Consider the following 26,448-nt stretch of genomic DNA (forward strand, 5'->3'; position numbering starts at 1 on the left):
GATCTGAACTTATCTGATCAGATCTCATCTGAACTTATTTTTTCTGATCTGGTCTAATCTAATCTGATCTGATCTAATCTGATCTGATCTAATCTGATCTGATCTGATTTGATTTACAAGATCTTATCTTTTAGATTTTTCTCAATGTATAAGAAAAAATATAGTCATGTGGGATCTTGTTTGATTTGTCTCAATGCGTACTTTATTAATATTCAATTATTATAATTTTTACTAATATGTAATGAAAGATATTTAATAGTAATAATGATTTTTAAATATAAGCATGATCTGAACTGATATGATCTGATCTGAACTTATTTTTTCTGATCTGATATGAATTTATTTTTTCTGATCTGATCTGATCTGATTAGATATGAAATAAGTAAAAATAAGGTGAATTAAACATAGCCTAGGAGTATAATTATTATCTATCCACTAATTTTCATTAATGTCTAAAAGTTGTTTTAATGTTGAAGAGAGAGAATGTGAGTTTTTTTCCAAAAATAAGTTTGGATAGTCATAAAGCCAATTTGGCTCTACGTACATAACATATGCACATATTATTTTAATCTATATATAAGGAGTGAAATTAGTGTACAATATTGATGTTAAAAGTATGAATGTCCTTTTTGGGGTTGTTTTTGTTTCATTTATTGATGTAGCGAGAATGTCAAATGTGTCGTACATGGTGGCTTGGTTGGGCCGGGGTTGGCGAACAAAAAAAACACCTCATATACCTATTGAGTAAAGAACACTCCATGTATGTCCATGATATAGAATTGCACAATTGCACCTTTTGTTGCTGTGGCCTTAGGATATGTGGATAATGCCTACAGGTCATCCTATGAGTTGGATACAATCCTTCTAACTCCTCTCTCTCTCATGCCTTTTTGTAATTTGAGGTTCCTAGTTCTCTTAAGGTAGTTATTACTTTTAGTATCATTATTGTTAAACTTAGTGATAAATTTGATAAGACTGAACATAGTCCTGGGCAATCCAGTATGGAAGAGGAGAGTTCGATTCACATACAGCCTACAGGCTCAAAGGAGGTTTCATACTAAAACTAATTGACGATAGTAGGAGTAGCTCCTCTAGCTTATATTGTGGTACTTTCTCTCCTCTCTCTCCAATGTAGAACAACTCACATATGCACAATACACACGAATTCAACAACTTGAACTCCAAATTTCGAGTGAGATCAATATTACCTGGCCTAATTTGTTCACTTAGCTTTAACAGATACAAACCTTTGATTATTGAAATGGTTTCAGCTTTGGAAGTATTTTTTTCAAAATAGTCATAAGACTTAATTTGACCTCTTAAAACAGTTTAAAATGTTGTACTACACGCTGACTAAGAGGTGTCACATAACAGTTTTAGTGATTCTTTCTATCATAAAGAAACAAGAGACTCTCATATACAAGGAGAGACATATTATTTAATTACATCAAAAGCTAAATAAACTAACGGAAAAAACAATTATAGGATAGAAATGACAAAAAGCATAGCCTAACTTCAGGCATAAAGGAGGACCATTTCATCCTGTGTCATCCATTTGTTTTGTTATATATAACCCTTAGGATCAGTAATAATAACCATTGAAATACAATAGAATGTTATTAGTTTAAGAATTTATGATAAAATCACGCGTTAATTATTGGTATTATCAGTATGTGGTTATAGTTTAATGTTTTCCTTTTCATTTACTTACAATTACACATAAAATGATACTTCCCCCGTTTTGAAATAAATGAAACGTGTTTTTCTCTTTTATGTAAGATCTTTTTTATAAAAGCGTTTCATTAATTTTGGGATGGTGGAAGTATAAAAGTAAGAATTTATGACAAAATCACACATCAATAGGTGTTTTTTATATAGGTATCAATTGGTGTTACCAATACTTAGTTATTGCTTAATACTTACCCTTCCACCTACTTATATGCAGCGTCAAGAGCTACATATTATTTTCAAGTTATAAAGGAACTATAATAACCAACCTGATTATAAACTGAGAAATGATTCAATAATATCCTCAAAATCATAATATAACTTTTTTTCTTTTGAAGAGGTCTAGTTGAAAGGTTAAAGCAAGTAGCTTATTCTAATTTGGATTTCGCTTTAAAACCAAATTTTTCATTTTACGTGACCATCATATTGGTCTATTTTATGTTTTCTCTTTTTCAAAATACCAACAATAGCTATACGTATTCTCGATGTTCGTCACTGTTTTAGACAATAAAATGAAATTGACTTACATTAATTTTATAATAAGATGGTCTTACTCTTACATAAGACTACTATGAACAGTTGAACATAAATAACTTAAAACATTTAATCATCTAAGCATGCATCCTACCGCTATTTAAATTATTATTAAAATCCTTTTAACACCTTGTGTATTTTCGTATAATAGTGCATGTTAAGTAGTGTTATTACAACTTGCAAGTATTCAAAATTTTGCAAATGCCTGCTGGTAGAAGCGAGTAGCGACCCGCAGGTGATGACGCTGACCGAAGAATTGGGCACATCCACGCACCCAACTGTAAGAGAGTATAGTCAGTCATATAAGTCACGCATGTTATGAACAACCCAAATAAATGGGCATTACAAAAACTGGATAAGGTACCAAAAGAAACAATTTTTGGTTGGCGCTGTCCAGGTTTAACAGTTGTCTAATTAACGACTTTTTATATGTTTACACCCAATTTTGTTTTGGTTTATGGACCACCTCCCTAGACCCTAGTTTGATGTGATTTGTACCAACTTATTAGGAGATTTTTTATTATAATCTTTGGTTACAACTTTTATAAAAGGGCATCACTTAATTTTAAATGGTTATCTTTATATATAGAACAAAAGTTGAAGATTTTTGGACAATTTTTTTTCGTTACTATCATTTTGATGTTACCGCCAAGAGGTGGGTTCAGGAGTACAAATCAGTTCACAGGTTTATGTGTTAATATAGTATGGTACATAATAGAAAAGGAATTTTAGTTTTGATATTGAAATTGAGAACTGATAGGTAATACTATCAATTTTAATAGGTAAGAAGAAATCTTCTAAAGTCCGCTTGTACATGGCCGTTACTCAAAGGTTCATTACAACTATACATCCTTAACCCCGCCCTTCAAATAATACGAAGCAAATGCTTGGGATGTAAATCAAACCCTAAATTTCATTAAGGAAGATGGAGAACCTCACAACTTAACCCAATTACTGACTCAACTTTGCCTATATTGTTGGAGAAAGAATACCGAGCAATAACAAAATGGAAAAATAGTACGAAAAATAACTAAATATTAAATGCAAGCTTTATTTTGGGCCTCCACTGGGGACCCCATGGTAAGATGAAGGGTCTTGCCAGACCGCAACTTCTAATAGGTTAACCCAATCTGGATTTGCGGGCAGACACTTTGAGATTGGGAGGACGGTAAAGGAAAACCCTCTCTCAAAATTCCCCTTGTTGAGATCGAACTTCCTACCTTAAGGGTGGAAAGTTATTTCCTTACCACTAGGCCAAGCTTAACTTGATAATACTAACGGCCCGTTTGGTTAGTGGTTATAAATAGTGGTAATGGTATTGAAATTTAGTGTCAGTTTGTAAAGATTTTCACATGTCCATAACCATAGGAATGAAACTTTATCACAAAACATAGTTGTTCCTTTATAAATTTTCAGTACCACCTAATACCACCTTCCCATGTGGTAATGGATAGTAATGAGATTTTAGGAAGAAAATGGATATCTTGTGATTAAGTAGCATTACCATTGGTGGATTTCTAGTATAAATTTACACTATAATGCATTACCATTTCCACCATTTATAACCTCTTACCAAACGAGCCGTAAATGCAAGCTGTAGTGTCAAGAACTGATAAGTATAATTCGTGTTCAAATTTCAGGAGAATTTGTGCATTATTTTTGCAGTAGCTTTCCTAGTTCCGTGTAGCTCAAGCGACAAGCAAGAAAATGCCAATTGGGCGGGCCTAGTTGCTCTTCACAGTACAGCTTGCATATTAACAGAATATTACAACTTGGGTCCTACTTTGCTATGAACAATCATGCACACCAAAAGGGGAAAAAAAAGTTGGGGTGAGGCAGTGGGGATGTTGGAATAACCAGCGAGGGAAGCGCGCTACAGCCAATGGGCAGCACGACCCACAAAGGTCGTGCCATACCGCCTGCCGGCCATCTCAAGGGGACAGGCCTAGCCGCTCAGCTGACAAGCGACTTTACGTGCTTTTTTCATTTTTTTCACGGATAGTCTGATCGTGCCAGCCCACTGGTTGCCTGCCGTGCCATATTGCTCAACCGCAAAGCTGTAGCTGAAGCACGACCCACAGACCACCAAGGAGCATGGGCCTTGTGACGGATACAGCCACTAGCATCCTAGTTGCAACACAGAATACTGTCATTCCATTGAAAACGTACCAATAGGCAATATACATGGCAAACAAATAAAATGTGTTTATTCTCTACACTTTAAGGATGAAAGTAATACCATAATAGCTATTCTCAGCTACTAACAAAACTATATTTTGATTCAACATAATCTTCTGAATCCCACAAAAATGATCCAAATGCAACTGCTTCTAAAACAAGCATTGTCAATCCTGAGAAAGAAATCGAAATAATTTCATCATTTTGTGTCTCCAATACACCACTCTCAGCGATCTTGATATCAGGTCGACCAAACAAGGATTGGGTCTGTCTTTCGATCAGCGACATTGCTTCCTTCGATCGTAAGGTAGCATATCTCTGAAGAGTATCAGTATCCAAGTACATGACATATGACCTTAATTTATAGGACTTACCATCACCAATATCCAAAGGTTCCCCATAACTAACCATATCTTCTTCATCAGCTGGGATTTGGATAAGTGAATCTGGATCCCAAAACGGGCTCTGAGGTACAGAATCCTGAAATCTTGTAGTACTTTTGCCAAAGTCCTCGGGAAGAGTTTTCATGGCTCTCTCTAACTGGTATCTCTGATCTACTCTTCTAAGGAAATAACCATACATTATAGAAGCAGCATACAACTTTCCGAGTTTTATTTTGCTGATTTCGACAAGACTCTGCAAGGGACCCACAAGCCTTTCACCTAGCACGAGGGACAAGTGGCTTTGTATCATTTCGATTGCTTCAGTAGAGTGTACAGATTCGAGTTTCTGTTCTTGGTTTGGCCAGAAATCCACCCTGCCAGTAATATCTGGACTTTGGGATATCTCTGGGATCATTAAGATACTTCTCTCCACAAATCTCTGTACAATTGAGCAGTATATTATCTCCTCCAAGGCCTTCCGTCTTTCCTTCTCTCTTACTTCAGCTATTCTCCTGAAATTATCATTCTCATGTTACTTTTGTCAGAGTCAGATCAGTCAGAGATCAAAAAGATAGGTATAGCAAGCAGCTTTTTGCATGAATAATGTTTCAACTGATATGCAGGATGGAGAATGAGCAGCTGCTTCAGAATTATAGTGTAGAATCTTGTTCATTCATCTGAAATACATGGGACACCAGTGAGATACTGAGATTGACTGGGTTAACAGCCGATTGGTAACACTGGTGGCAATGTCATATATAGAGGAAAGAAAATTGCACCACGAAGACAAATCAAAAGGATGTCATTTTATAGGGAGAGGAAGAGGCTAACATTCAAAGGTAATTCTTGGTTACAGGGGTAGAAATGATCAAAAGACTGATTAGCTTGTCGTTAGAGTACACAATTGTAGGTTTCGAAGGAAAATGAAAATAGGACCCGGATGAAAGCTAATAGATAAGAGGCCTTCTTTTACAAATCACGAGACAAAAGTTGTCCTCTTCATCAAGAAGATATGATAGGAGGGAAATGAAAAGAAAAAATAATAAACAATGAGCAGTGCTTCACATTAGAATACATTACAATAAAAAAACAGGCAGAGAGATCTGTACCTGTATAGGGGAAGGCCTTGAGATGATGATGGGGTTTCTTCCTTTTGGGCATCTTTGTCATTTTGCAGGTTCTCGAGCTGCTGGTCAATAGCTGCAGGAAGGAGATGTGGATGTGTTTGCAATATTTGTGTCAACAAAAGCCCAGCTGGGGACTCCAACTGAACGGGAGCAATAGGCGTCAAATTCTCTCCAGAATTATCAGATGCTCTCACCAAAAATCCCCTCGACTTGCTCTTGTCCAATCCTGTGGTAAGCTTTCCGATGTAGAACGAACTAGAGCTCTGCTGTAAAGATCCAAGTAAGGATATAAAAATTGAGTCGCCAACTGATAAACACCAATAAGCCTCTAATTTAGGATTACGGACATCAACAGGGAAGAAATTAATGGCCTACAAAGTGGCTACAAGAACAGCTTATCTAGGCTTGGTGGAAACTAAATTTCTAGTGTTGGAAATAATAAAACCACCAAACCATTTTTCTCCCTATTCACTCTACCTAATGATATTTCCACGCCTGCAAAGATGGATTTAGGCAATATAATGGTTCAAAGAACCTTTTTTGTTTTGCCTTTGTTACAATTTTTCCAATTATCATAATAACCTAGATAACCACAATTAATACAAATAAGCCAATTGAAAAAGATTTACATACTTTTCAGAAATCAGAAGAGCCCTCATGAAAGGTCTAATTACAAATCTTAAAATACAAAAGACTTCTTCCCTTCCAAGTTCCATGTAGGAAGTCGATCATCACCCGGAAAGAAGACTCGAGTCAATAATAAATATATCCATCACTAACAGCATTATTAGGATTAAAGAACTTCAGATAACGTGTGTAGATGAGCACCATGATAAAAGACGAATTCACATTCGAATTTAGATGTCCCTTTACAGCACAGACACACTGACCATCTGCCATCTCCTCTTAATATACACAAGGTGCATAAAGTCACTTTCTTTGACAAGGAGGATGATTAGAGCTTGTTTGGTTGGTCAAGAAAATCATGGGAATATCTATTTCCTGGAAAGTATAAGATAGGCTTGTTGTTTGGTTGACAAAAGGTTTACAAAATGAGGGAAGTAGAACCTCCCATGACCTTCTACTTCCAACAAAGTGGAGGAAGTAGCTTACCTACTCTCCCCTAGGTAAGTAGAAATTCATGGGAAGTCCTATTTCCCTAATGAGTTAATTAAACAACATCTTTCAATTCCCATGAATTTAATGAAGAACTTACTTCATGTGCGTTTAAAATTCATGGGATTTTTTACTTCCTACGGTGAGCCAAACAAGTCCTTAGTATAATTGTTACTTTCAGAATCTCCAAAGCATCAAATCAATCAAAAATCTCTACACTCCTACGGATATACAAATCTATTTTAAACAGGAAACCCCCTGAATCTCTGTTTCTCTCTATCTCTCCCTTTTCTTTTTCTGTTAATATTCAACATAAACAAAATTCATACTCCCTCCCTTTCTGTTTTTGCCCGTGACCCTTTTTAGCGATGTCCCAAAATGTTGATGCTCCCACCAATTTGCTAGCTCACTACTCACATCTTCTGAAAAGTGAAAAAGTGAACCTCACCCGCCCATTTATTAAAAACCATGACAAACTCCAATGGGATAGAGAAAGTAGTTGCTAGAGCCTCTCACAAGTTACAGCTACCTCTTTCAAGGGCTCTGGACCAAGGGTGGTTCCGTACAGAGATAGATGGTAGCAAACTAATAAATCGTATTCCAGGATCGGAGCATTAACTAGCCTCTGGTTGATGAGATTGAGCTAAGAGATTTGGCTAAGGTTCAGGCAAAAATTGTAGAAATGACTACAGATATAACCTGATCAGAAGCTGAAATGAGGCCAAGATTTCTTTTCTATTTCTTGTCAGTGACCATAATTTGAACACTAATTGTTCTGCAGCAGCAGGTCACAGGTTTAAGGTTTCCGAACGCCACTTCTCCTTTCTTGTTTGCCTTCTTTCGAATCATTACTAACTATCCTTCTCTCCTCTTTTTATCTTTTCATTTGTAATACATTTTTCCATTTTACATAAACAAAGAGCGTTAATTTTTTTCCTTGAAAGTTAAAATCGAATATTTTTTGGTAGATGTTTATATTTTTTTCAGATAAATTTAGACTTTGACTTAATTTTAGCTAATTTTCTTAATAAATAATAATAAAAGAAATTGGAACCTACTGTGTAACGACTTTTCGATTAATTACAATGTTCTAGGGTATAAATGTTGTACATGTGATGCATTATACCACTATATAAGAAACTAAAGGACTACCATGTGCAAGTCAACGACGGAATAAACCGCCAAACTTAATGGCGAATATCATCTGGTAGTATTTTGAAACATTGTTCGAAAATGCGGTTTCGGTCACGATCGCAATAACAATCACGGTGATGCAGGTTCGGAAATGTTGCGGTTGTCATACCGCCAAATATCGGCTTAAATCATGAGATATCCTAGAACCCACCTAAACCGCGGTTTTTTTTTTCACCTTTATGATGCGTATAATATCGGTTCGGTAAATTTGAAAACATTTCCGTTACGGGCGATACGATACGACACGGCCTTGTTTTGACACCATGTTTTGAAAGAAATTTATTGTAATAGGTAATTACCTCATCTCATTCTTTGCTCTAAAATGGTCACTTTTTAAGTTAGAGGAGTCACCTTATAAGTTAAATGGGTCACTTTTAAACAAAGAGTAACCTATTACCTAAAAAGGGTCACTTCTACTATAAGTGACCTTTTTCTTGGACAAAAAGTTCCCGTCTTACCATTATTTATGGTAAAACAGTTTTATACAAGATTTTGTATAATATTTAAACTGGGTTTTGTGAAAAAGTCACACCATCATTTGAGTGCACGTGCATCACATAAGGAACAGAATTGTAAGAGTTATCATATGAATAGATCATAGATGTGATTAGGGTGTAAATGATATCAGTGGAGTTCGAGTTTTGCAGTAGCTTGACTTGCTAAATATTTTGGGCAGAGTTTTGACCGACTCTGATGTGTCGCGTTTTGACCGAACCTTGAGTACCTCATCTCATTAACATCCCTAAGGTAGATGGTATGTTGCATAGAGGCATTTTGCTTTTTATACTACTTAAATAGATTTTTTTCGGAGTTTATGAGTTTTAAAATCAAGTTTTAAGTTGCTCAAATTTACTCGTCAACATCTTGAGCCAAGCTCGAGTTCGATTCGAGTTCACCCGAGTCGCCTTTGAGTAGCTCGTGAGTTGTCTTGTCTCATTTACAACCCCACACGATGATCATATTGCCAGACTGGATCTCAAAATAGGGAAAAAGAAGTTCAAAGATTGTTATTATAATGCATTCATTACTAAGATCCTCTTCTATCTTAAAACAATAAAAAAAAATAGTTCCAACCTTTTCTTTAAATGTATGTTATTGTATTATTTGGTTCCCCCACAATCCTTCCAATTCTAGTTTTGAGTTTTGACACTGTCTACATTACCATTGTCACAAAGCAGAGAAAGCTCTCACCAAAGTATGCTTAGAATTGGGGTTGTCAACTTGTCTCAACTTTTAACTTCATCATATATTCACAAAAAGTACCCTCTGCATAATTACATTTCCTAAGCATCCATTCAAGACGCAATAGAACTGTTTGTGTTATTTGGCATTTTTTTGATACTAACGAAAATCCCCATGTAGAAAACAAGACATAACCCAGACAGAACACTTAAGGATTTGCAAAAATTAGAACCAAGCACCATGGTCCCCTATGGCCTATACAACTAATCTCCAAGATAAAGATTTGAATAACTCTAAACCCTTTCCCCAAATCAATTGGATAATAAAATCCCCTCCACTCATCTCTCATCAAAATTGCATGTTAATTTCAGAAATATGCTTCAGTCAACCAAGTTATAATATTACCACAAATAAAATTCGACGCTACTCAAAGGAGGCCATACCATCAAAGTCTTTCGAACTCTCTCTCAGTCGCTCTCCTTTACAACGATATTAAGAACCGGCTAACCTTGAAATTCCAAAGTATGAAGTCCACCTAAATAATAAACCCTTATTTGCAAAAATCATATCTAACTTCTATAAAATTGGTCCAGTTTTACCTGATTCGCGGTACAAGAATGCATACAGAAACACAATTCAGTATCAAGATTTACTAAAGGTATACCACTAGCATGTATCAATTCACATCAAACCACAGTTCGCAGGGGTTTAGCAAATTAGACAATTAACCAGTGTCATAATCATAATACATAACCTTTGCTTCTATGAATGTAGCGCAACATTTGTAGATACATGATAGAACCAATATTTGAAAAAAAAAGAAGAAAACAATAGTGAAGAGAAACAAACAGAAGGCAACGCCTAGATGGATGGCAATACATACTCTAATGTGATCAAGCTTTCAGGAAAAGTTTAATGCTTCAAAGATTTGTTTCTCTCATTCTTAGCTGAATCACACACCTATTCAAATCTTATATGCTATCAATACCATTTACATCCATGGTACCAATAGCTGCCACGCTAGATTTCCCAAACAGTTTCAGTTCAAATATCTAACTGCTAAACAGCCAACACTTACAGGAGACACAAAATCAGCCAGAAACAAACATAGCCTAATGCTGCAATGCATCTTGTATACCATCCCTTCCCCAACCCCCAACTCCAAACCTCAATACATATAAGAAAAGGCGAAAACACGAATAAAGCAAGGATTTTCATTTGCTTATTGCATTAATTTGTCCCACAAAGAGAAACTCTCATTTACTTAATACAAGATTTCAACCAGAAACCAAGAAATTCAACGAATTTCACCCAAAACAAAATAAAAGGTACAGAAATCCACAACAACCCATTAAAGGTATCTAGCTTTTCTTCGATCCCAAGTTCTTTTACACAATTAAAAGTTGAGAATTTAATCTAAACTTACTCTAGTTTTAATATAATTCATATTGAGCTTATAAAGAGAAGACAAACATAAGTAAAGTAGCAAGAATAACATTGAAATTGAAAAGAAGAAGAATGAGATAAAGAAAATGGTATCTGATAAGAGTAGATTTAGTGATTGAATAATGGAAGAAACTTACTTTGTGACAGTTAGCAGAAGCATGAAGAAAGGAATACTTAGGATCTGAAAAAGGGTGCAAAGTGTTCTTGAATTCAGTTGAACGATAACAACCTGTTGAAGGTATGGCTACCAAAACATCGCCGATGACACCTGATACCTGCATCTTCTCTAATCTTTGCTCTTTGCTCTTTGCTCTTTGCTCTTTGCTCTTTGCTCTTTTGCTCTTTTGCTAGAAGAGAGAGAAAATTACGCTAGATTGTCCCTAGATTTTTTTTGTCTTCACAAATCCTAGAATCTTTGCTTCTATTCTTCTCTCACTTTCCTCTCTCTCTTTAATGAGAATTTCTCTAGAAAAGTAATAAAATGACAACATGGTCTAGCTTTGGCCAATTTAGAATCGTTTTAGATATTCATTTTGTTCCCATTATAAAAATAAAAAAAACAGTTATTTAATATAAAAAAAATTATACTATCATTACTAATTATTTTATAAATATACTACCTCTTGGAAGAAATGTACTACTCCCTCCGTCCCATGATATAGTGCCTATTTCATTTTTGGTGGGTCAAACTTTAAAATTTTTGACCAAATATTCTCATTTCTATATATAAAAAACATATTCATGTGGGCTCTTGTTAGATTCGTCTCAATGTGTAGTTTCATAATATCAACTTTTTATATTTTTTATTAATACGGAATTGAAGATATTAAAGGTCAAAGTTACGTCTTGGAGACCGTGTAAAAAAGAAACAAGCATTATGTTATGAAACGGAGGGAGTATTAATTTCGCTACATAAATTACCAAAAATATTCAAAATAGTTCACATTTAGAAGTTTCTTCAATCAATGTAGATACACATTTTTTGAATGAGTGGATTTATAACTCTAAAACCTACAAGATTTCGATTTAGCGTTTCACAAGGATAAAGTTGTTATAATCAGAATCAAAGATGTTCCTAGTTCCCACTACCATGGGAACAAATTTCGTTCTAGAGATCAAAGGAGAAGACTCTCCCCTCAATTCATGACGCAATCCATTTTTACATTATAGACAACTATATTCTAAGTGCACAACAACTCAACAAGTAGACCGTCTTGTAAGAGACCGTCTACTTTTAAATTAAAATTAGGCAATGATTAGCCCAATATTAAACAGCGAATTAGCCCAATAGTAACTAAGATAATTTTTTTCGATGACTAGTTTAATCCATTTAGTGACTATGTCTACTTTTATACTAAAATTAGATAGTCTCTTTTAATAGTTTTTGCTCAACAAGAGTAGTTATACTTGATCGAGTATAACTTCTATTTTTCTTTCCGCGAGTAGATGAAGCGAGAGGCTACTAGCATTCCAACATTGCTCAATATGAAGACATTTATTTGAAATGAAGATTAACCTCATGCACAATGAACCTACAATGTTTTCATTACAGATATATAGCAATTTTTTTCCCCTCAGTTTATATTTGATCATATTCATTTTCTAAAAATGAGCATATTCATTTAACCCTCATCCATAATCAGCGTACAATGTATTCATTACAGATATTTTAACTTAAACTCAAAGCATATTCATATTCAAAAAGGCATTTCCGAAAATGAGCATATTGATTTAGACTTTTTGGGCATTCAGCGCATTGGAGGATATGATTTGCACCAGATCAGTGAAGTTCAGTAACCCCCGAAACGAATCGTCACAAAATTAGACTTAATATTTCATTCATACTGCCATAAAATGCCACAATATTTCAGCAATAAGGTAAAATTTAGAAGCTATAGCGTACGAATCCTAGAGAATAATCAATGCCCTTTCAGCTACAAAGGACATTGCAAAACATGACCAAGAAAAAGAAAAGAAAATCTTCCATATACAGCTACGTTAATTGTACATCATCCTCAGAGTTATTTTTTCGAGTAAGCCGCATCTAGGGCAATCAACTCTCACAGTGTGAACTCTATTACTACCTCTACAACAATACAAATGGGAATCTGGGCATGCCACAATTTTACCGATCCCAAAAATTTGAGATTTGCCAAATAGGACGTTATGAATCATGTGAGATAGACTAGATTCTTAAACTAAAAGGTCAGATTTTGGCAAATGCAACAGTAGAAGTATACTGATGATTTTCATGTAACTACTATGTTAGTTTATGCTTCTCAAAACTTGGGTGAAGCAGATAATTGATGACTCAGATCTTAAATCACCGCTCTACACTTGATCTGTTTTGCTGCTCTCCTGAGTTTCACTAACCAAAGGTTGTCCAGCTCGGTTAGATCCCAAATCTTCGGGAATTTCACCAAGTCTCTCCTGAAAAGCAGATATAAATGTTGGTGATTGCCTTAAAAACAGAAATCAGAACGTTTCTTCCAAAAAATAAGAAGAAAAAAGTATTAGACCGTTCCAAGCATCTCTTCACGATAATTGGAAAACATAAATTCAGAACAATGCAGCATGGACAATTAAAGAGAAAATCACAATTAAAGAGAGAACATGCACAAACCCAAATGACTATTATGAAGCACGACTGCAGCTTTTAACGTTAACATGAAATGTCAATTGATTTGTTCATAGCATCTATTAAGTGAATGGTTCGATCTACAAACTAACAGGATCTCTTAAAATTTAAAAATCCAACAGGACCCTTCTACGGCTCTATCCGTACTTTGAGCAAGTACACTTTATCTGATTGCCTCAAGTATAGCTTTGCACAGGTAAACCTTAAGACTCCAAGATGAATCAGCTATAAATTTTTACAAATGTTTGATTTCCAAATTATTGCAATTATTAAAAAAGCTAAAGTACATAATATTTCAGTCACATGGTATAAAGGTGAATGAAACATGTTCGATAAAGGAAAACCACAAGATGCAGAAAAAATAAAAGAGGTCTAAAGCGGTTTCAACTCTCCATTAGAGCTGTTCAATCGTGTCCCTTACCATTTAGGGACAAGTGTTCCTTGTAAGTTCAAGAAAGTTCCTTGTATAGCTAGCATGCTACAGAAAACTTTTCTAAATTGTAAACTGAAAGTTGGGAACACAAATACACATCAGGCACCTGATCAACTAAATTTTCAGATGCAAAAAGGTTGGAAAAAAAATATGATTTGCATACCAAAATCATCAATACAGACACACAGTTCTTGTTTAAATAATTATATAGGTCTTTGATCTGGTGTAACGCAGAGTTTTATAAAATGTGACTTCTGAATTACACTTAAAATGCTGATATAATTGGTATCATTAGTAGTCCGAGACAGTAGATCAAATCTTAGTGAAGGTGGGGTGATATTATAAGGGTAGTAATAATACTGCATAGGAACGGGTCTAAAAGGTTTGAGAGCCATATTAGTTATATGGGCAATAATGTCCAGATTGTGGAATTAACCTTTATTCTTTTTCTTCGTACATTACAAAAGTACTTAATAGACGTTTTACTTTAAAGATTATCATTCCATCAACTGGTTTAGTGGTTATAATAATTTATATGAATTGAGAGGAAAGGGGTTCAAGGATTGATCACTCATTTTTCCTTTTGCAGGGAAGATAAAAACATGGCAAAGGTGCAAATCAATTTCTAAGTCATATCTGAAACAAAGACATGTCATTGCCAAGGCAACACCATTCTGGTGTACACATATGAGACTGACAAAGTACCTTAAGTGCAGTATTCTCTGCCATGAGCTGCTCATAATCACTCCTGAATCGGCTAAGTTCTGATCTAAGATTAGCATTCTCTTCTTTCAATGCTTCAGCACGCTGGGCCAACTCATCGCATTCAGCCTGAATTCCAATATCAAGAAAAATAAAAACAAAGGAATAAAGATTGTAATTGTGTTAAGGATGATGGAAATATACGAGCCATTTCACTATAAAGATGATGAAAATCGTTCTTGCCTGCTTACGCAGTCTGGATCTACGAGCAGATTCCCGATTAGACTGTTTACGTCTCTGTCTCTTAATTTCCCTCTCATCCTGTAAACAAGATCAATAGTTTACGGTACAGAACCAAAAGGTCAACAATTAGGAAACAGACTCACTATGAGATCAAAAGAGAAACACCAAGAATTCAACTATACAAGTAACAAGCTAGACTTAAAGCAGCAGTACAAACAGCAATCAACGAGCATGAAAGTTAGGTAAAACTTGCAAAAAGCAGAACTACAGGACACTTCAAGAAACTATCGACACACGTAAATGAATAAGAAACCGCTCACTTGGAAGTGGCAGTTCATCCAGAGTTAAGATATCACCAACCAAATTAGAGATACCTGGAGCAAAAGACTCCCAGCCTACTGAAAGTCACCACCACAACAAGGTGCCACAAGCTTGCAACAGGTGCATTATCAAAAGGTTTCAACTTCAATAGACATGTTTCAATGACCCAGCTACTAGAGATATGAACTGTCCTCCCTATTATCCTTGACCGGCCATCAGACAGTTTATAATATGCAACTGTCATCTGACTCACTAATTCTCTTCAGTACAGCACAACAGCCTCATATAGCCATATAGAGAGATAGACTGAAGTGAACTTCCATAAAAATCGTCCACCTCCAAAAGCAGGGCAAAGGCTGGCCCCCTTTACTAAAAAGACCTTAGTCTTACTTAGGAAACACTCGCCAACTGTCAACAATATATAGGAAGGGCATCAATTCAGCAACTATATATGGGTACGCGTACCCATTCCTAAAATTTCAAAATCTTGCCATTTTCCATCCCCGTACCCATATCCGTCTTTGTGCAACCTAGACTATAATTATACTGTAGTGTGTAGACTATCAGCCAGCAAGTTGACAATTAAAAAAAATTAATTCCATGTGATCATAACTTTCTCTTATTCACTACATAATCCTTGTACTGCTCCAAACTCAACTAACCACTGCACATAATACTGAGAATGTCTGAAGCATCAACATCAAGGATAGAGTTGTTTTTCAGCAAATAGAGGCTGAAAAGCAAGCAAAATTACTCAAACCCTAGAAAATACAATCCCATAAAACAATAAGTTGATGCTAAGACTCAATTTCAACGCAACTCTTATACAAGAAAACCGTGATAACACGAGAGGCGCAATAGCAAGCTTGTGCTAACAGCTAACACGATGAACCATTCACAAGAATTCAGACCTGCCAATGGAGATGCATCTATTCACTAACCTCTGCGTCAACGATTCTATACAACAACATAACAAAAACAAAGAATCTACATTATCCTGGACATATGAGGATTTATAGGCTTTCAGGATTAATAGTCGAGTATGGATTGAGCCTTAAGCAATCACTAAGGAGAGAGCTTCAAGGGTAGTACTACCCATGTCAACATGTTGCACCTCCCGTTTCAAGAACCCATCACAAGAGCTACTTGGTACTAGAATTTGACTAGCTTTGCACTTGTAGGAAATGGAATATCACGAAATTCCTTACAAAGCCGTATATACAAAAGCCTGCAAGCAGACTTCAAGCAATCCTTTGCTAGTAAAGGTGACTGAGATAAGAGGAAAAATATATTCTTGTAACTGGAAGAAAAAAGAAACTTACTCTTGTAATTGGAAGAATTGTTGAATGATGGAAGGGAGGAACCTCAACCAGTAAAATCCTAAAAAATTACTCGGAAAACACTTTAACCATGTCAAGAATAATACTCTTTAGCAAGGCATCTTAGCTAGCTAAAATGTGAAGCCATCTAATTACTTCAGAAATGCTCAAAGTAGAAAATTATGAAGATTTAAGCTAGCTAAAATGAAACTAATCCAACAATAATTTGCCAATTAGTTTCATCCTTTCCCTCATTAGTCATTACTTATAAAACCTAAGGTCCATCAGCCTATCTATACATAAACATCCTCTTATGCCATTCTGAACATATCAGCTAGTTCAACAACTATTCTGGCCAAACACTTCCAATATATTAACCTAGGATAACAGCTTATACCTTTCAACTAAATTTGCAAGAGAGCCCAAATGTTCACACTCTAATCTGTCAAAAGAAAACATGCATGCATACCACAAGCTTTCTCGAAAGTGGAATATGTCGGTCAAATCATATATAAACCTTTCAAATGCAACCTACTCAGCAAATGCTTTCCTCACTTGAAGAAGCAGCCACTACTACAAGCTCCACTAAAATTATATATACACATTGCCAATAAAAATTGCCTCAAAATAACACAAGTCTCAGACATGAAACACCAGAAGAAGCCCTAGAAGCAAGTAGATTTAGTTTCTAGATAGCAGAAAGCATTTCACAATCTAAACACTATATCCAAGAGTATCATTCATCAGTATGTACCAAATATAGTTCTTCTGTAGCTCTATGGCATAATCTGCACTAAGCAATTTGTTGAAAATAAAAACACAAGCTCATGAATCCAATAGTTCCCAAGAATAATTAGCCACCAACTCCAAAATAACCTAGTAAAATAAAGCAAAAACATTGCTAGACTCAAAATCAGAATAAATATCACATATTGGCCTTCTTATAGCATAGTATTCAGATCCCAAAGTTTGTCTCTTGCATAACTTACCTCTCACTTCTATTTCCATAATTTTAACTATCTATGCTAGTAATCTATCGTAATATTACTAGAAAATCCTACTGCAAGGAAAAAGTTTATTTACAAGTCTAAAACAGGGAATAGAAGGAGCAGATTTCCAAGAGAAGGCTCGCCAAACAAAGAAAAAGATGTTTCCCATGACAAGCAGGAGAGTTATATACCACCGGAAACCCACTTGGGTCATAGGGACAATTGCTACATACTCATAATATTATACTTCTCAAAAGAGAAAGCTTTGACTTGCTCTAGACAAGTAAACATGCCCTCTCGGTTTCCATGTAGCTAAATGAATATAATGCCAAGCCCTTCACTGGAGTTATAAAACCAAAATTGCTTCAGGAATTCATGGTGAATGAGTCTCTATCGGCTGCTGTCGTGATCTAATAACTAGCTCAAATGTTACTTCCACCTTAGTATCTACATGAGCCCAAAAGACCAGGACCACACTGCTTTTGATGGTCCAGCTCCTTAGCAGCACAAACATCCAGATTCTACGCTAAATAAGTCAAACTCTGAACCCTAGGACAACTCACCACTGCATAAATATCATAATTTTAAGAAATATTTTGTCTGAATATACCTTTTAAAGTCAACATTTTGTGAGAGTTTACCTTTTACGATATTTTTTGTTGAAAAGCTCCTTCTAAAGCACATAATTTGTGAGTAGCACCTAAATCAAACTTTCAAGTGAGAAAATCAGTTTCCAGTAATTTGACCTTTCCCCTGCTAATTTCCCCCACTTTAGGTGTGTGTCTCTCTCTCCCTCTCCCTTCCCGCCCTAGAATCCCCACCATCCCTACCTCCCCCATCAGATTCATAAAACGATTGCCAGAATAATTGCGTAGGCTACACCAAAATCTAGACATTCCTTCAGATTTAGGGTTGTATTTATTTTTAAGGAAATCATCATAAATTTAGATTCTTTGATTTTGATAGGATCTCACTGTACCATCACCATGTGTTCGTCAATTTACATCATTGGTGTTTAAGGAACTGGACAAAAAATGATTACAATTGAGAGTTTCATTCAATTGTTAGGTAAGTCTGCTAATTTATTCTGCTGTAATAAGTTTTTCTTTTAGAAGAAAATCATTGAAATAAAAAAAAAAAGCTCAGAAACTGACTGTAACACAAATCTTTTTGAGCTTTGATATCAAAGTTATGTATAAGATTAGACTGGAGCTCTAACTAAGGCTATGTTCAGTTCACCTTATTTTTGCTTATTTCAGATCTAATCAGATCAGATCAGATCAGAAAAAATAAGTTCAGATCAGATCAGTTCAGATTATGCTTATATTTAAAAATCATTATATCTTTCATTACATATTAGTAAAAATTATAATAATTGAATATTAATAAAGTACTCATTGAGACGAATCAAACAAGACCCCACATGACTATATTTTTTCTTATATATTGAGAAAAATCTAAAAGATAAGATCTTGTAATCAGAAAAAATAAGTTCAGATCAGATCAGATCAGATCAGAAAAAATAAGTTCAGATCAAATCAGATAAGTTCATATCAGAAAATTTCAGGTAAACTAAACATAGCCTAACTTACCATTTACGTTTCATGGGTGAGAGAGAGAGAGGCAAGGTACTAATACCTACTGACCAAGCTAGAGCCGGGCCAGTGAGGTGGGTGGCATGAGGGTGGACCGATGTAGCAGTGGTGGCTATGGGGGGGTTCTATGGCAGGGGATTTGAGCAAGAAAAATAAGAAAAGAAAAGAAAGTTAAAGAGCGGGATGCACACAACTAAAAGATGGAAAAAGGCGGCTGGATAAAAACTTCAAACAACTGAAAATTTGACTCACTCCAGAATTTAGCTCTTACTTCACACACTGTGTCTTTAAAGGTGCTTCTCCAAAAATAAATTATAAAAGGTGTTTTATCAAAAAAGAATGTTGATTTTGTAGGTACTTTCTGACAAATTAAAAGAACATATTTTAACCAAGTGAAAAATACATCTAAACAGACTATAAGATCTCAATCTGAACCACATCAAAATGCCAACTGCAGTTCTTAGAATGATATGATTGATAGTAACGATTAACAAAACCATGCAATTGTTTAAGTTAACATATAGCATGATGAATCAAACAAAATACTGAGACCAAAAACAAGCAATCACAATAACCTAAACCTGCAACCAAAGCTGTGACTGTAAGTTATCCCGTGATCCAGCTGGAACAATTCCTGTAGCAATAGGTGCAGAAGGAACCTTTCCTCGCATAGCCGGGATAGGAGACGAAGCGGGAGCACCCCAGTAATCCATTCCAATATTTAAATTAGTGGCAGGTCCAGGAACTGACGCCGGAGCACCAGGTGCTGTCATTGGCACCATAGCCATCGCATGATTCACCATATGAGGAGCATTTAAGACGCCATTCTGAGCAACATGAGCGGAATTTCCACTTTGAGATGCATCAGCTGTAGTGACAGGGAAAAGAAGCATATTTCTTTAGTAACAAAGAACTTGACGTGTCAAACTAAAGAATCAGCAATTGCCTATTTGAACCTTCTTGTGCTTCTTCTCTTCCTCCAGAGTCCTGTGAAATGAAAGCAAGCCAACTATGAGTAGTGACTAACAGGATGCTAAATGCTAATGAATAACCGTAAAATCAAACAATAGATGGAATTAAAGAGCGGAATAACAGGGGAAAAAAAATAAGTTTAATAGTTTCAAATGGACTCAGATAAAGACTAAATTTCTCAAATACTTTTTAGCCACCAAAAGTTTCAACGCAAAACGTATTTGGTGAGCATCAAGGTAATCTAAGGCCCGTCAAGAATAGCCTCTTTATAAGTCTTTGACTAGTAGAATAAGCCTGCATACATATGGACGTCCAGAGACCCAATCTCAATAAGATATTACTCAGGTGGTGGTGACGATGAAGGTAGTGAAGTGAACTGAAGTGACTCAATAAATGAATTCTCAACAAGAGACACGTTTAACATCGACAAAACAAAGCTTGCAAAACACTAGTTTTCTCAAAGCCTCTTGTTCATATCTCTCATCAAAAGGTGCTATTCAATAATGGCTATCTAGCAGACTCAAAAAAACTGCCCTACATTCATTCGTGAAGGTACTCCTAATGGGTTAAAGATCCATCAACCAGTCTTCCATCTTGCTAATAAGGCATAATTATAAAATGATAATGAAGACCAAACTTTAAAACGAGGAAACAAACATGAAAAATAGACCAGCTGAATTAACAACTTGCGATGCTTTAAATTTTGCACGTCTTTGCCCAAAAAGGAATGTTGTGTCTACAGTACACTCTACATGTTGAGCATCAGACGCAACTACATGACGTGAGAATGTTTAAAAAAAAAAAACGAGTAGCATGGCTGAAAAGGGGAAATAGAAGGCACAGTGACACTCTAAAGTCATTGTAAGAAACAGAAAGCCTAATATAACTTAACCTCATCAGAACTTTTGGAGATACGCTTACATGAATTCAAGCCTTGAAGGTGACACTGAAATTGCATAGTCCATGTAGGAACATCTCAGAGCATAACAACGATGTCAGATCCTTAATCTCAACAAGTTGGGGTCAAACGCATTAGTCAAGATTTTATTACCAATGGTTCTCTAGGTAGATCATTTGCCTCCGTTCTCATCTATCAAGCTCTATCTGATCTAGCAAACCTGAAACACTCATTGTTAATCTTCAAATACTCCAATATCCGAACTCTCCATTACCCTAAATGATGAATCATCAGATCAACTATGACATGCCTAAACCATTATAACATGTTCTCTCTTCTTATACATATTGCAACTTCAAACCTCTTTCGAATATCTTAGTTCCGTATACTATCTCTTAAAGTTTTCCTACACATCCATCTCAACATGTGCACATTTACCATTACATCTTCCTAATATGATCCTTCCTAAATGCCAACACTCATACCCATATATAAAGTTGGTCTAATAGTTGTCCAATAGAATTTTCCTTTTGACCCTGGAGCTACACTGAGGTTGCATAAAATCCTAGTTATTTTTCTTTCCGATTGAGCCACCCTACCCCTACCCATAACCTATGAGTCATTTTTTGGTCAAACTCTCCACTCCTTTGTAACATAAAAACAAGGTAATCACTACTAGGCAATACTTTTCCCTTAAATTTACTACACCCTCGATTGACTCTCTTACATTACTAGCCTAACACACCTTATAGTACATTTTGCACTCTGTCTAAACCCTCCAGAATCTAATCTTTCCCTATATCGCTCTAATTTAGCATGCAAGTCATCTCTATTCCCATCCACCGATACAATATCATCCGCAAACAATATACACAATGGTATTTTCATCCTGGATACATAGCGTTATTTCATAATTCAACTATTATTGCCACAAAACAATTATGAGGAAAAGAATGATGCAATGACAAAAGAGTCCATACATCTCCTTAGTATTATGCTCAACCGTTCAACTGACGATTGAAATACCCCCACTCTCCTTAGAAAAAATCAAAAAGGGAAGTAAGGAATAACTTCCTATAGAAATTACAAGCAATAAGAAACTTTTCAACACGAAGCACAAATATATAGACTAAAAAAAGGCAGCCATGAAAATTTGAAATTCAATAATACTAATGTGATAAGCTAAAAAGATATTTTACAATGAAAATGGGGTAGACGGATTATAAAAGATGGAACTCCACTTAACAACTACATTCACTATGTCTCCACAAGCAACGGAAATATGAAGGAAAAGTAAGAGCCCATATTTATTGATTTTTTACAACTACTACTATTAAAATACGATGAAACTACCCCAGAAGAATCGTTTGGGTTTCATAGAAATGTTTCCACTCTTTGTGTTCCTTCTAGCTGTGTGATATTATGTACTAGCCACACCATGTTTTGACAAAGCAATAAAATTAAGACATTACAAACTATTTAAAAAGGTAGATGAAATAGCACGTTCAGTAAGGATAACCTCCTACAGGCTACAATACAGTATGATCTTAGTTTTAAAATATCTCAAATTTAATTGATTGTCTGCTCCATGCAAGATGGATATTTATCCCAATTGTCAATTGTAAAAAAGATGACTTAACGCGTAGAACTTGCATGGTGGGAAATAGATAAACAAATAAATGACTTACATTTTGCGAATTTGCATCACTTCCTTCACTTGAACCATCACTTCCACTGTCTGCACTGCAATTCCATGCAGAATCATAGTTAGCCATATTCACTTATTATAGATTCCAGATAGTGTTGTTATACATCCTTGAATATAAAAAAAGTTCCATGTGATATACACTGTAGACATGAAGTATCACAATGAAACAGATCAAGAGAAAGGAACTTAAGGGCGATCTTAATAAATCAGAAATTTTAGTTCTTCGCAAATAGAACAAACAATAAAAATGAAAACCCTGAACAAAAAGCAAAAAAAATTAATTTCTTTTAGAATATAATAGAAATCACAAGCAGCTAAGAAAAAGTTGTGCAAAAGATCAAAACTTGAAAGAAAGCAGCAGAACCTACAACCTAGACAAGCCTCTGATCCCTGATGTTTTGGAGTAATCAAAAACAGCAGACAACTTGGAAAAGAAGACAGTAAAAAGGCACCAAAGACCAAAAAAGGAGCAGAAGACATATGCGTAAACTCCACAACTGAGTCAAAGAGTGCCATAGTTGGATGTTACTCCCTCCGTCCCTAAATAGAGTTCTCATTCTTCCATTATGTCTGTCCCAAATAGATTTTCCCATTTTCTTATTTGGTATGGGTCCACCAATTAAAATATTATTTAGCTTCCACTTTACAAGATTACGCACTCCCCCACATTCTCTCTCCTCAATAAACAATTCATGAATAGTGTACCAACTTCAATTTTCAATTGTCAATTAACAACTAAGGTCCCACTTATGATTTTTCCTTAATACTTGTGTCCAAACGAAATGGTTACTCTATTCAGGGGACAAGGGAGTACATACCTTTTTGAACAGGCGCCGTTAGCAGCAGGTCCTGTTGTTTTGCCTTCTTCATTATTTTTGCCTGTAATCATATTAAGACTGCCCAGACTACCTTTTGATCTTTTTATCGGCAACTTCTCTTTCCCCTCAGGGTGCTTACCATCAGCCTCAGTACTTGCAGGAATATTTCCCTGCAAAAGTAACAACTTCTAAATTCATATCCAGTGAAGATCACCACACAGCTGAGAGAACAAATTAATAAAGAACAGCATATTCAAGTAATGTTAGTAACTCACGGGAGCATCAGCTATGCCGTTTGGGGAAGGCATCGCAAATGGGCTAAAAGGATAAGAACCCTGTGGCAAATAATTAAGTTAAATCCGGATACAGAGCCGATACCATAATATGTAAAAGTGAAGCTGATATAAAATTATTCAAAAATACCGGAGGCATAGATGGGTGCGCGTATAAGCCACCATGAGGATACATGGCCACATATGGATGAGGCGGAGTACCATATGGAGGCATTATGTGCTGCAAAAAGAGAATCATAGAAGCAAATAAGACTTTCAGCTATAGCCAGCACTAAGAGCGTAAAATGGTACGAGAGTTTTATGCAGTTACTAAGACCTTCTATGCGTTTCACTATAACTTAAGTACCTGACCCCATGCTCACAACCAAGAACTCTTTCCAATAATGATAGACCTCCAACAAAGACAATACAATGATGTGCTCATGCTCCAGGGAAATTGCAAGAGCAGCAACAAACAGGTGCAGACATGACTACAAACAACATAGAAAACCTAGCAAATGAAAAAAGTTATGATTGGAATACCTGAACACCCCACATGTAGGGGTGAGCTTGGGGATTAGATGCCATGAAACCATGAGGCGGAATAGGTGAATATGCCTGTTCAACAACCAGAAAAATCACCACAATTTCATCTTAAAAACAAATCATCAAGATCCAAAATCATCAGTACGCACCAAACTTATGTTACTCCAACACACCTACTAGGCTACCCGTTTCACAAAAAAATGGCATATTGTATCAAAATGAACTATCAAGTGTATATACCCCTGTCATAATGTTCCATATCCCACATGGGTACTCAAGTTTTAAATTAAGAATCCAAGTAACACAACAACAATATCAAACAGTGGGATGTTAACAAATGCCAAATTGACCTTACAGATGAAACCAAAACCATAAATTCTACCAAAAGAGCAAAACCCCAAATTTCAGCAACTTCAATACTGATGTACTCCCAGACCCAAATCAACTTCCAAGTAACACTAGTAGGATCAAAAAATGAATGACCACCAAAATATAGAGGCACACTCTCTAACACACCTGAAACCCAGACCACTCAGCATTCACAGTTGCCGTGCTAGTCGCTGAAGACTGCTCCTGAAACAATAATATCAACATAGCAATTTGGAAATTGAGCATAGTAAACTTCAAACAACACTCACTCTATAATCCACATTGAATAAATGACTCAACACCAAGATCCAAAATTTAACAGTTAAATCATACTTGGGTGGTAATTGGAGCCGGCGTTTTCGGCTCCTTGGGTGTTTTATCCGTTTCACTGCTACCCATGATTCAAATATTGAATACCCAACTCCAAAAGTTCATCCTATAATAACGCAAAATTAACCACCTTTACACGAAATCAAACAAAAATGAATTGAATTGAATTGAATTCTCATAAAATCAACACGAAAAAGCTAGAAACTTACCCCGAAAATTAAAATAAAAAGCTGCTCAAATCGTAGAAAGAAACAAGCAAAGAGGAAATTACAGAAACAATGAGAGGAAAGCAGAAGTAATTTGAATGTGATGTCGAAAAGAAACTGATGAAATATCGGAATTGAGCAAGAATTAATCTGAAATAAGTTGAAGAAAGGAGAATTGAGGGATAAAATGAGATCAAAATCAAAAGGGGGGAAAATTGATTGAATTGAATGAAATTAGGGCTCAGAATTGGGGGACGAGTGGGAGACGGAGGTCAATCAAGTAAAATGTCGCCGTGGCAAAGTCGTTGTCGCGTGGAATGGATGTGTTATGTGTACATCCATCGGCAATCGCATGTCCTATGTGGATTATTTCTACGGGTAGGATTAAATATATTATACTAGAATTTTTTGCACGCGATGCGTGCTTAAATTTTTTTCGAAACAGAAACTCGATTTTCTTCGGCATAAGAGTCAAAATTTGAACATTAGACATACAAAGTATAATTGTTTTTATTAGTTGCAAAATTTGATTGGTTTAGTTTCTGTCACTTAAGTCTCTCACCATTTTTTTTTTTTAACTTTTCAAAGTTAAATTCTATGAACAAAATAGAAATTTTATTAAATTTATGTATGATTTCTAAGATTATAATTTTTTAGTTGATTTTTGAATTAAGTACAATACTTCATAAATTGTAAAGAAAGTGGACACTTTGATTTCAAGTCAATTTTTTCATAGGTTGTAGTTTGTAAGTGAATTTTTAAGTTTTTATAAAGTTTTCTCATTTTAGTGATTTACATAACCTAAATTATGCAATTTTATGATTTTAGTTGACTTGTGAGTGATTGTTATAATTATATTTTTTGTATTTTTGTTTGAAGCCCCCTTTAATTTGTAAGTGAAATTGTAATTTAGAATGGGAAGGGGGGCAAAATAGGCATTTCAAAAGAGGACACCATTGCTCCCCCTTCCCTTATATAATAGAGATATAGATCAAATTAGGCCTACGTTTTTTGTGATTCAAAGTTTAAATCACTAGGGTCTAGGGTTCAGTTTAGCCCAGTTCGTACAGGAATTTTATTCTATTTTTTACTCAACTAGGCCAAGGATCCCTTGATAAGAAGATAGATTCTACTGAATCAAGGAAAGGGGATTCGAACATGTGACATATCACTCACAGCACCTTAATTTTAATCACTAGGC

The 26,448-nt window shown here is 35.5% G+C and overlaps 2 protein-coding genes across 4 annotated transcripts; both read right to left on the reverse strand.

Moving 5' to 3' along the window:
- Positions 1–4,393: 4,393 nt before the first annotated feature.
- Positions 4,394–11,359, reverse strand: LOC104893042 (UV-B-induced protein At3g17800, chloroplastic). Of its 2 annotated transcripts, none has more exons than XM_010679081.4 (3): positions 11,026–11,359; positions 5,933–6,216; positions 4,394–5,335 (listed from the first exon to the last, which is right to left on the reverse strand). In XM_010679081.4, exons 1-3 carry the CDS (start codon positions 11,167–11,169, stop codon positions 4,516–4,518), a joined length of 1,248 nt encoding a protein of 415 aa, XP_010677383.1. In that variant the 5' UTR covers positions 11,170–11,359; the 3' UTR covers positions 4,394–4,515. The 2 variants fall into 2 exon arrangements, with proteins under 2 accessions (XP_010677383.1, XP_019105089.1); XM_019249544.3 differs by having other exon boundaries at positions 5,933–6,213; positions 11,026–11,358.
- Positions 11,360–12,701: 1,342 nt separating this feature from the next.
- Positions 12,702–25,565, reverse strand: LOC104893043 (bZIP transcription factor 68). 2 transcript variants are annotated; one of them, XM_019249546.2, is made up of 13 exons: positions 25,251–25,565; positions 25,045–25,147; positions 24,859–24,915; positions 24,340–24,414; positions 23,948–24,037; positions 23,800–23,859; positions 23,525–23,694; positions 22,687–22,741; positions 20,085–20,115; positions 19,788–19,996; positions 14,905–14,982; positions 14,665–14,790; positions 12,702–13,318 (listed from the first exon to the last, which is right to left on the reverse strand). In XM_019249546.2, exons 2-13 carry the CDS (start codon positions 25,108–25,110, stop codon positions 13,220–13,222), a joined length of 1,116 nt encoding a protein of 371 aa, XP_019105091.1. In that variant the 5' UTR covers positions 25,111–25,147; positions 25,251–25,565; the 3' UTR covers positions 12,702–13,219. The 2 variants fall into 2 exon arrangements, with proteins under 2 accessions (XP_019105091.1, XP_010677384.1); XM_010679082.3 differs by having other exon boundaries at positions 19,710–19,996; positions 25,251–25,564.
- Positions 25,566–26,448: the final 883 nt, after the last annotated feature.

Source organism: Beta vulgaris, chromosome 5 (genome assembly GCF_026745355.1).
Source record: "Beta vulgaris subsp. vulgaris cultivar EL10 chromosome 5, EL10.2, whole genome shotgun sequence".
NCBI lineage: Eukaryota > Viridiplantae > Streptophyta > Magnoliopsida > Caryophyllales > Amaranthaceae > Beta > Beta vulgaris.